Source organism: Lepus europaeus, chromosome 6 (assembly GCF_033115175.1).
Source record: "Lepus europaeus isolate LE1 chromosome 6, mLepTim1.pri, whole genome shotgun sequence".
Taxonomy (NCBI): domain Eukaryota; kingdom Metazoa; phylum Chordata; class Mammalia; order Lagomorpha; family Leporidae; genus Lepus; species Lepus europaeus.
This window is the reverse complement of record NC_084832.1, coordinates 103,238,670-103,250,437: the sequence shown is the minus strand read 5'-3', so window position 1 is coordinate 103,250,437 and position 11,768 is coordinate 103,238,670. Positions and strand designations below refer to the sequence as shown.

The following is an 11,768-nucleotide window of genomic DNA, read 5'->3' as shown; positions in this document are numbered from 1 at the left end:
AGAATACTAGAGCTTTAAAAACACTTATATGCATATCACAATATATATTTTTTAAGCCAAGGCATTTATACACTTTCAGAATGCAGAATTATTGTTGTTAGAATCAACCATTTAAACATGTTTCAGAGCTTTGAGATGGTACTAATTTGTCATAATATTTTCATACATATGTTGAACATTTTGAGTGAAGTTGAGTAATTAGAACAATAATCTACTGGCAATCTTTTTCTTCCGTTTATATTTCTGATAATTGTGGCAATGACCACTAGGATTACAAATGAGTTTAATGGAAATGTTAACAGGATTTCCACTTCTTATATAAATCAGACTGTCTGTGTGCTTGTAGGAGTAGATAAACCTGTGTACAGGGAGGCTCACAGACGCACACACAATTAGCTCTCACCATCAACCTCGGGACTGTTCCTTCAAGCTGCCATTTTGATTTTTCTTTAGAAGCCATCGTGTAGCAAAGTTTTGATGCCAGATATGTTTCTCTTCTTTTAGAGATGAGCGATAAGGAGGTGACTTATTCAGCTTTGGAGTTTCCTCAGTCTTCTTCAGAGTCGCAGAATAGACTAAGACCTGATGGCACTCGAAGGAGTGGAAAAACTGATGAGAAAGGTATATATAGAAATAGTTTAAAAACAATTTATTCATTTATTTATTTGAAAAGTAGAGTGGCAGAGAAAGAGAGAGAGAGAGAGAGAGAGGGAGGGAGAGAGAGAAAGAGAGAACTACTGGTTCACTCCAAATGGCCACAATAGCCAGGGCTGGGCTAGGCAGAAGCCAGGAGCTTAGGACTCCCTCTGGGTCTCTCACATAGGTGGCAGTCCAAAATACTTGGTTCCTCTTTGCTGCTTTCTCAGGCGCATTAACAGGGAGCTGGATAAGAAGTGGTGCAGCGAAGACATGAATAGTTATTGTGGTATGGGAGGCCTGCATTGCCACCGGTTGCTTAACCCACTGTATCACAATGCCTATCCCAGTGTATATATTTTATGCCTCTAAATTCACCTGTCTTTTGTGGATTGCCACACTTGAGGCTTAGAAAAAGTTTTTTTACACTTAGTGTTTCTGTTCGGGTGCAAACTGATGAAATCCTTACTTAGTATATACTGAATCGATCTTCTGTATATAAAGATAATTGAAAATGAAAAAAAAAAACCTTGGTTTTAAATTGGACATTGCATAGAAAATTAATCAATTTTTTAAAAATATCATGTAGGATCTCTGTCCTTAATGTGCTGTACATTGTGATTTAATGCTATAACTAGTACTCCAACTGTATTTTTCACTTTGTGTTGCTATGTGGGGGCAAACTGTTGAAATCTTTACTTAATATATACTAAACTGATCTTCTGTATATAAAGAGAATTGAAGATGAATCTTGATGTGAATGGAAGGGGAGAGGGAGTGGGAAAGGGGAGGGTTGAAGGTGGGAGGGAAGTTGGGGCGGTGGAAATCCATTGTAATCCATAAACTGTACTTTGGAAATTTATATTCATTAAATAAAAGTTTTAAAAAATTTAAAAAAAAGAAAAAGAAAAAGTTCATATAGATACTTCTGGATGTCAAGTGGTTATAAGAAACTATTACGAGGCAGAATAGTAGAACAGAAAACATAAAAGAACAGTTGGCAGAATGAAGAAATTGATCAATCCTCTGAGCAGCTAATAGACTGCTTTTATTCAAGTCTGGTCAATGATGATTTGTGCAGCCTTTAAAAATAAAACACAGGAAAATGTCCCAAGAAGATGTAGCATATCTTAGGGAATGTTTACAAAGTGAAAAATATGTGTTAAAAACAAAGTTATTCAGACAACACAGTTTAGGTGCCTTAAGAATATATGTGATGTTAAAGGCCATGAAGAAGGAACAAAATCTTCATATCAAAGGGACATTCTAATTTTTCTGTTTTCTCTGTACCTCAGATATTTTCACAATTTAAACTCTAAGCTGAAAATAACTTCCAGCATTTTAGTTTGGTGATCATCAATGATACAATTTTTCCAATATGGGGACATCAAAAGTAAAAGGATAAATATAGTATTGTCTCCAGAAAAACAGGATTGATGGTGAAGCAGGAAAAGTGGATTTCTAGAAACTCCTGTAAGGATTGCCTGTGATCCCTTTTTCAACCCAGACTCAAGACCATTGCCTGCTTTTTCCTTTCCATGATTAGCTGTGATCACAGAAAGGACACATGTCACTGTGGACTCCCCTGTGCGTCTTATGTCAACTGTCATTGGTGTTTTAGTAGGGGCCTGCTTTTGAAACCCTGAAGAATTATTCCAGTTCCTGGGGATTTCTATGATGAGCACATCTGCCATAAATTTTTTTTTGAGATTTATTTATTTTATTTGAAAGTCATATTTACACAGAGAGAAGGAGAGAGAGAGAGAAAGAGAGAATCTTGCAAATATTGGTTCCTCCCCAGATAGATACAATAGCTGAAGGTGGGGGGTCAGGCCAAATTTGGGAGCCAGAAACTTCTTCTATGTCTCCCACATCAGCCAGAAATCTTAAACTTTAAAACTGTATTTTATAGGTTAAATTTTTAAATCACTTTGAATGATATAGTCTTGTAAAAATTTTAAAGATCTTCCCTTTGCTTCAAACAGTGTCCCTGTTGGAGGTAAGTGGTAACCAGGCTCTCTCTCTTTTTTTTCCTTTAAAGTGTTTTCAGTGCCCTGGCATCTCATTGCAGTGATTCTTGGAACCCTCTGTTTACTTCTCTCAGTGATGGTCAGAGTGCTGGAGGCAAAAAGTAAGTACTGGAAGTCCATCTTTCTAGTCTGAGGAACTGCAGTAACCATGCTTTGTGCAGATACTAACAGTGTTGTTCCCTGTTGAAACTCTGGGGACCACCCAGATGGTTCTGGACTTTGTTGGTGAGTTTTTCAGAAACATATTACACTGTGGTGTTCATTTTGCTTACCTAGTTCACTGGCTCTGAAGCTGTGATGAGCTGTCTCATTCTGCATAATGCATGGGAACATTCCTTTTGGAAGGTTATTGTGTAGGATTCTGCCATTGAGTTGAGATCATTGTCAGTCTGAGATAAATACTTTGGCCGTCTATTTATTTATTTATTTTTAAGTATATAATAAGGAAACAGTAAGAAGAATTAATACGTACATAGAAGAGGACCTGGAATGTCAGCTTTTTTCTTGTCTTTTTCTTTTTTTCCTTAGGGAAAACCATGGATATACTACATTTGTATGAAATCACTTATTTTCAGATATTTCATCTATTCCACTAATAATTGTGTTTTATCTTCATGTTTTTAAGTTCAGGCTAAAACTAATTTTTTTTTTAATTGGGGGGTGGTGAGAGAGAGAGAGAGAGAGAGAGAGTCCCATCTGGCAGTTCACTCCCCCAATACCTGCAGCTGGAGCCAGGAGCTCAGCCTAGGTTTTCCACATGGTGGCAGAAACTCAACTTCTTGAGTCATCGCAGCCTCTCCCAGGAGCTGGAGTCAGGAACCAGCTCTTGGGCACTCTACTGTACCCGGGTACTCAGTTGTGGAACTTGGGCATCTGTCCACAAACATCTGCCTGCTCAGTTAGGTTTTATATTCAGAAGATGTATCATTAAGAGTTAACTTGGTCGGTGCCGCAGCTCACAGGCTAATCCTCCGCCTGTGGAGCTGGTACCCCAGGTTCTAGTCCCGGTTGGGGCGCCGGATTCTGTCCCGGTCGCTCCTCTTCCAGTCCAGCTCTCTGCTGTGGCCCAAGAGGGCAGTGGAGGATGGCCCAAGTGCTTGGGCCCTGCACTCGTGTGGAAGACCAGGAGGAAGCGCCTGGCTCCTGGCTTTGGATCGGCTCAGCCCACCAGCCATAGCTGCTATTTGGGGCATGGACCAACGAAAGGAAGACCTTTCTCTCTGTTTCTCTCTCTCTGTCTAACTCTGCCTGTCAAAATAAATAAATAAATAAATAAATAAATAAATGTTAACTAACTGAATTTTGATTTGCTGCTTATTTGTAAATGATGTGATATTAAAAATGAACTAAACTGTAAGGTATGCTGTTAGCCATCAGGTATTTTATTTATGCTACCCTTAGGTCGCTATTAGTGAGAAATTTGATGTTTCCATTTCTGTGGTCAGTTCACTGAGGTGTTACTTTCTAAGTGCCAAATTACTGAAATAATCATATGAGTTGGTTGCTAAAGTGACACTTTTCCTGTTGTCTCTAACTTCACAGTTGGACCTCATGATTATATTTTTATGATATCTGTGCTGCACATTTTAGTTTTACAGCTTATTCAAGAAAAGCATCAACAGCAGGAAATTCTAGGAAACCTCACACAAATGTACCACGTCGTGCAAAATGATGACTACTTAAAGAAGCAACTCTTGGCAAATAAGTCTTCAGAATATGACGCTCTCAAAAATAAAGCCCTTCTAATGGAAAATGCACTGAAGTCACCCTTTTTAAAACAGAATCGATGCAATGCAAAAAAAGATACCTTCCAGAAATCTCTGCACAATCCAGGTATGGAAGAAATCTGGAAGGATTCACTGTATCCTCTTGTGTCATTTCTTCCCCTCTAGAAGTTTTGATGTCTAATAAGCAGACTTATGCCTAGTGATCTATGGCTCTACTGAACAGCTTAGAATTTGTGCCTTTCAGATGTGTGGGGTTGGAATCCCTGGAACCACATTCATGCATAGAGTCTTGTGGTTCCCCAGACTCCATGGCAGTCTTTGCCTCCTCTCTATTCCCAGATGGGGAAACAGTATGCCAGACCCCTCGGAACTCAGCTGATCTGGCCCTGTGAGACTTAGGGTGTTGCTCACATAAAATGCGGAAGCTTTCAGTAAAAATATTACCTACGACAGGCACAATAGTTTTATTTGAATGCTGTTATAGAGATACGTTGTGCGTATGTGGGGTTTGTGTGTGTGTGTGTGTGTGTGGTGTGTCTGCCTTGATTTCAGATATTTGTTCTACTTGTGACCACCAATACCAGTGTAATTTTAAAAATTCATGGAAAATGCACGTTATTAAACAACTCTGCAGGGATTTCAAAAAATTTTGCACCAAAATAAGCTTATATTTTCATGAACATTTTTTCTTTTTTTCATGAGCTTTTGAAAGCAGCCTAATAATATACTCCCTGCAAGATATCTGCAAGATTTGTCATAGTGTTGACATTTTTACAAAAGACCCAAGAGATAAAAATATTAAATCTCATGCAGTAAGTACTAAAATCTTGCCTAATGATGGAATGAATTGTCCAGACTTATAAACAACTAGTAAATATTCATATATTTAAAATATCTTATGTATATTTTTTGTGGTACTTAGCAAAAATTTAGTTTCTATTTAGACTTTTTTACACGATGAATATAAAAATTTAAAGGGAAAAGACAAGGTTCCTATATATATATATATATATATATATATATATATATTTAAAGATTTTCTTTTAAATATTATTTATTTGAAAGGCAGAATGGCAGAGAGGCAGAGGCAGAGAGAGAGAGGAAAGGACTTTCCTCTGCTTGTTCACTCCCCAAATGGCCACAACGGCCAGAGCTGGGGCCAATCTGAAACCAGGAGCCAGGAGCTTCTTCTGGGTCTCCAAGTGGGTGCAGGGGCCCAAGGACTTGGGCCATCTTCTGCTGATTTTCCCAGGCCATAGCAGAGAGCTAGATCAAACATGGAGCAGCTGGGACTTGAACCTGTGCCCATATGGATGCCGGTACTGCAGGTGTTGGCTTTACCTACTACACCACTGTGCCTGCGCCTTTAAAGATTTTTTAATTTATGTATTTGAGAGATAGAACCAGAGAGAGAGAGAGAGAGAGAGAGAAAGAGAGAGAGTCTGAGAGACAAAGAGAAAGGTTTTCCATCCATTGGTTCACTCACAAAGAGACCCATGGTCGGAGCCAAGCTGAGCCGAAGCAAGGAGCCAGGAGCTTCTTCTGGGTCTCCCATGAGGGTGCAGAGGCCTAAAACACATGGGACATCTTCACTGCTTTCTCAGGCCATAAGAAGAGAGCTAGATTGGAAGAGGAGCAGCCAGGACATGAACAGGAGCCCATATGGGGTACCAGGGCCTCCGGTGGACGCTTAGTCTATTACACCACAATGCCGGTCACCAAAATATATTTTAAATTTAGAAAGCATCCTAGAATATATTTTTTTTTTATCTTTTGACAGGCAGAGTGGACAGTGAGAGAGAGAGACAGAGAGAAAGGTCTTCCTTTTTGCCGTTGGCTCACCCTCCAATGGCCGCCGCGGTTGGCGCGCTGTGGCCGGCGCACCGTGCTGATCCGATGGCAGGAGCCAGGTGCTTCTTCTGGTCTCCCATGGGGTGCAGGGCCCAAGGACTTGGGCCATCCTCCACTGCCTTCCCGGGCCATAGCAGAGAGCTGGGCTGGAAGAGGGGCAACCGGGACAGAATCTGGCGCCCCGACCCGGACTAGAACCCGGGGTGCCGGCGCCGCAGGCGGAGGATTAGCCTAGTGAGCCGCGGCACCAGCCCCAGAATATTTTTTAAAAACTTAAATTATTTTTATTATTTTGAAGCATCCTAGAACATTTTTTAAAAACTTAGACTATTTTTATTATTTTAAAACAGCTTTATTGTGGTATTATTAGCCTCCAAAACTGCATAGATTAAATATACATGATTTGATGAGATGGACACAGGCATCCAACCATGAATCAATCTCCACAGTAAGGGTAATAGACTTCTATATCACCTCCCAAGATGTCCTTATGTTGTTCACTTGTGTAAGAACACTGACTGTGAGATCTTTAAATTCTAAGTGTACGATACAGCGTCGCTCACTGTGGGCACTACGTTGTACAGCAGATTTCTGGAACTTATTCCTCACACATAACTGAAAGATCACACTCAGAGAACAACATTTTCCATTTCCCTGCCCTCCAGCTCTGGGCAACCACCATTCTATTCTGTCTTCCCACAGGTTTGGCCACTGTACATACCTCAGAGAAGTGGAATCATGAGGAGTTAGCTCCCATGTATTGGTGTCTCCCTACACTGTTAGACTCTTGTCTTTTCAGACTATATCCTCACAACCTAATGCAGTAGTAATACTTTAAGCATTTTAAAAGAATTATTGTATTTTAAATGTTTTGATCAGAACATACTACTTGGACATATTATGGGTCTCATGTAATATTTTAACACATAAACAGGGCACAAACCAATCACATCTAGCCTTTCCGTTTTCCTCTCCTTTCTTTGTGTTTGGAGCCTACAAGCTCCCCTCTTCCAGTTCTTTATACAGTGATGATTTACCTGGTGGAGTCTGGTCACCCTGCTGACCGATGGAACACTAAAACTTGTTACTGCACCTGTGTGTGTTTTGGGGCTTAGCTATCCTCTCTCTACACATTGCCAACCTGCACTCTCAACCTTAACCAGCCACTAGTAATTATTATAGATAGATTTGAGACTTTGTGTGAGTTATGGGGAGCTGGTAAATATATTGTTCTCATTCACAGAAGACCAGATAATAAGAAGTTTAATGACTGACCTTACATGTTGTAGGTAAAGTCCATGAAGACTACTGGTCCTGTTATGGAGTACACTGCTATTATTTTGTTCTGCAAAATAAAAGCTGGACAGAATGTAAACAAACTTGCCAAAGTTACAGTTCCTCCCTTTTGAAGATTGACGATGAACATGAACAGGTATCACCGACTCCTCCATGTACTCTCAATCTCATGAACTGTGTCTCTCACCCTTGACCCAAGATGCTGAGAAGGGGAGGGTGGTCCAGAAAGAGGGATCTTCAGCTATTCTTTCTATTGTGTGGACAAAGATTGTATAGTTCAGAGTCTCCCTGGAAACCCTGTCTGCTTATAAGCATATGATCCTGCTACTCATTAAGTGTTCAAATCACATGATCTATTATGAGGATGATTATGAAGGGTGAAGTTTGTAATCCTCTCTCTCTCCAAGGAGTCTGTAGTAGTGCCATTTAACAAGAAAATATGCCTTTCCTTGGATGAAGTACTTACCTGAACTATTGGTAACCTGTACCCTAAACCGTAGTTATTTTTCCCCTATGGAGTGGCAAGCAGTGGGGGTGAGTAGTCTAGGAGAGCTGGATCAGAAGAGGAGCAGCCAGGACTCGAACTGGCACCCATATGGGATGCCGGCACTCCAGGCCAGCGCTTTTACCCTCTACGCCACAGCGCTGGCCTGTTATAGTACATTTCAGACATTTTTAATATTCCCAAATACTTACTCCTCTCTTTTATCTCTTCCAACTACTTACCTAAAAGCAAGGCTTTCTTCTGTGAGTCTGAAGAATGTAATGCACACCCCCCACACAATCAGTTTTTATTTTAAGAAATTTGTTTTGAAGACTTCTTTCATTTAAGATCATGCAATGCTACCTTCTCTAACCAAAACATATTCTTTTGGAGCATGAGTTTGAATAGTTTTCTGAAGTGTCATACATTATCTAACAAATTTCTTATTTGTAGATATTTTAATTTAAAAATTATCCATTCTTTAAGTAATTCATGAGAATGGCAGACGATTTTAATGTATATAAATAATCTACTATGGAAATGTACTTTGGAAAATGAAAATATAAGTTTTGAAGAATGAGAGATTTTTCTAGGAAGCAGGGATGAAGGGTGGTTTGGAGAATGGCAAAGTACTGGCCGATGATACAGCTTTTGTCCCTCTACCTGTCCGTCTTCTCATTCATCCAACAGATGGGAACTTAGTCCCATGATGTGTTTTGTTTCCTTTATAGGCATTTGTTCAATTTCAGATTCATAAAAATATTTATTGGATTGGATTGTCATTTAATGAAATGGAAAGCAAATGGAGATGGATTGATGATGGCACATCACCTAGAATGTAAGTTTCTGGAATGTATTCAAACTCTATCATTGGTGTGGAAAAGTTGGAAGAGATTGTGTCTAACAAGAGTCATCTCTCATTTCACATTGTTTATTTTCAAGTAGAGTCCATTGTAAGAAAAAAAGAATTAGGAAGAAAGTATTTTAGCAAGTGGAGTTAACAGAGAAGTGTTATAAAGCATTGTTAATGATAGAATTATACCAAACACATGCAGTATGAGTTATGAAACACATAAAATGAAACACAATCATTATCTAGGGAAATATAAAGTGATTGTTCCATCCTGACTTAACAGTAGTTATTTTGGGGGTGAGTGCTGTGGCGCAATGCACTAAACCTCCGCCTGCGGCACCAGCATCCTATATGGGCACGGTTCATGTCCTGGCTGCTCCTCTTCTGATCCAGCTCTCTGCTTATGGCCTGGGAAAGCAGTGCAAGACAGCCCAAGTCCTTGACTCCTGAACACACATGGGAGACCTGGAAGAAACTCCTGGCTCCTGGTTCCTGGACTCAGATTGGCCCAGCTCTGGGTCATCTGGGGAGGTGAAGACCTCTCTTTCACTGTCTCTGTCTGTAACTCTACCTCTCAAATAAATAAATAGTCATTAAAAAAAAAACACTCTAGAATGGTCTTGAGCCCTCCATTTAAGCAAAAGAGAAAAAAGAATAATCCTACCTAAGAATTCAGAATCACAAAAAGCTCCCACATACGTACTCCTGCCTCTACTGAACCCTCAGCCTAAGTGTGAATCTACTTCTTGCTGACTGATGAACATATGCAAGATGGTGCAACATCTTATTTATCCATCATTTTAACTTATTTTAAGTAGGAAAGTAGTTCTGCCACCTAATCAACCATTTTTTTTAGATAGACACCATGCTTTAATAGTTTTCAATGGATTTCCATGGTTTAGCTCAACTATTAGTTACTGATGGGGAAGTCAAAGAAATAAACAAAAACATCAATCAAACTATCTAATCTCTGACTGTATTTCATTCTATTTTTTCTCCTTAAAGTATATGCACATGAGACCTGGTTATCTGTGTCATAGAAATTCAGTTCTACTTTTAAATTTCTCACTTCTATTTAAAAAATAAAATAAGAAAAGTAGGTTTGGTGTATTATAATACTAAAGCCATTTTGCAAAGTAATTTTTTCTGCTGACCAAAAGTTGCCAGTGTGGAATAAGCTAGGAGATTATAGGTAAATGTGTTTAATGGGCTAAGAATAAAGAAAAGCTTTCGATATTGAAGTTATGAAGAACATTTATATTTATCAGGAATTTAAGAAATAGAATTTAAAATGTTCATGAAGATGTCATTGGAAAATTCAGATTTAAACAGTTGACCTTTATATTTCCTGTTCTATAGGAATTTTAGAATGATGAGTTCGCCTCCTGCGAGAGGAAAATGTGTGTTTTTGACCTCAACAAGAATAGAATATGACGATTGCTCTAAAACCTACAGTTGTATCTGTAAAAAGAGAATTAATTGTAATTTCTCTACTACAAAATGCACTTAGAAGAATAGGTAACATTGGAAATGCTGCCCTGCTTTTGTGTCCTGTGATAATTTGGGGTTACTGCTAACACCTGTTTCTGACTGCAGGGCTCAGTGCAGTGTGGACACAGGAGCTGGAAGAGGAAGCAAATCTTCTCCTGAGCCCTGATTAGGAGGCCAGACGCGATCGTCTTCCTGTGGGGAGTGGAAGCTTTGTCTTGGGGAGCAGTTGCTCCTCCATGTGGTTCTGAGGAATCATTCTTCCCTCTTCCCTGAACCACCCGGGACCTGTTAGAGCATCCTAACGTGGCCTGGATCTTTCCTTACCAATAGGATAAAACATGTCAATGTTATCAGACTGTGGAAACACAATTAAGAACTAGGATATAGTTATATTTTTACTACCTAGAAGCATACCTCATCTTTAAAAGTTATTTTGTTGCAGAATTTAAATTCAAATGTACTGAATAGTTGAAAGAATGTTACAAGACACGCCCATGTAACGTTTACCCACAGTTATCAATTGTTTGTATTTTGCTGTGTTTTCCTCTGTTTCTCCTTCACTCTTGCTCTCATTGTCGATCCACCTGAAAATAAATTGAAGATGTGTCCTGGTTTCTGAATATTTTCTAAGAAAAGGACTTTGTATTTTATAACCATGCTACAATTATCAAAATCAGGAAATTTAGCAATGACACAGCATTATGATCTAATCTATAAACCATATTCAAATTTGTCTATTGGTGTAATAATGTCATTTGTGGATATTTTCTCCAAGTTCACAATAATACAATGCATTTAATCATCATATTGATGGCATGTCCTTTAATCTTGAATATCCGTTTAAATTTTCTTTGTCTTTCTTGACCTTGACATTAAAAAAAGTCAACCTTATTGAGTTAGACTATCCATACAAGGGAATGTACCCATTTTTAAGTCATGAGGGATATAGGTTTTAATATGTTTACCTCTCACACGCTATCAAATCAAAATCTAGGCCGTCGCCATGTTTCACTTGGCTAATCCTCTGCCTCGGCATCAGCACACGAGGTTCTAGTTCCAGTTGGGGCGCTGGATTCCGTCCCGGTTGCCCCTCTTCCAGTCCAGCTCTCTGCCTTGGCCCGGGAAGGCAGCGGAGGATGGCCCAAGTGCTTGGGCCCTGCACCCACATGGGAGACCAAGAGGAAGCACCTGGCTCCTGGCTTCAGATCAGCACGATGCGCCGGCTACAGTGCGCCAACCGAAACAGCAACTTGGGTGGTGAACCAATGGAAAAGGAAGACCTTTCTCTGTCTCTCTCTCTCTCTCTTTCTGTCTCACTGTCTAACTCTGCCTGTCAAAAAAAAAAAAAAAATCAAAATCTAGAACATTTCTATCAGCCCCAGAAATTCCATTCTGCCTCA

General features: G+C 39.5%; 1 protein-coding gene across 1 annotated transcript; it reads left to right on the top strand.

The window, feature by feature from the left end:
* Positions 1–506: 506 nt before the first annotated feature.
* Positions 507–10,387, top strand: LOC133762488 (killer cell lectin-like receptor 2). The gene is made up of 6 exons (XM_062195486.1): positions 507–621; positions 2,678–2,767; positions 4,257–4,499; positions 7,534–7,676; positions 8,756–8,862; positions 10,237–10,387. Exons 1-6 carry the CDS (start codon positions 507–509, stop codon positions 10,385–10,387), a joined length of 849 nt encoding a protein of 282 aa, XP_062051470.1.
* The last annotated feature ends 1,381 nt before the right edge of the window (positions 10,388–11,768 follow it).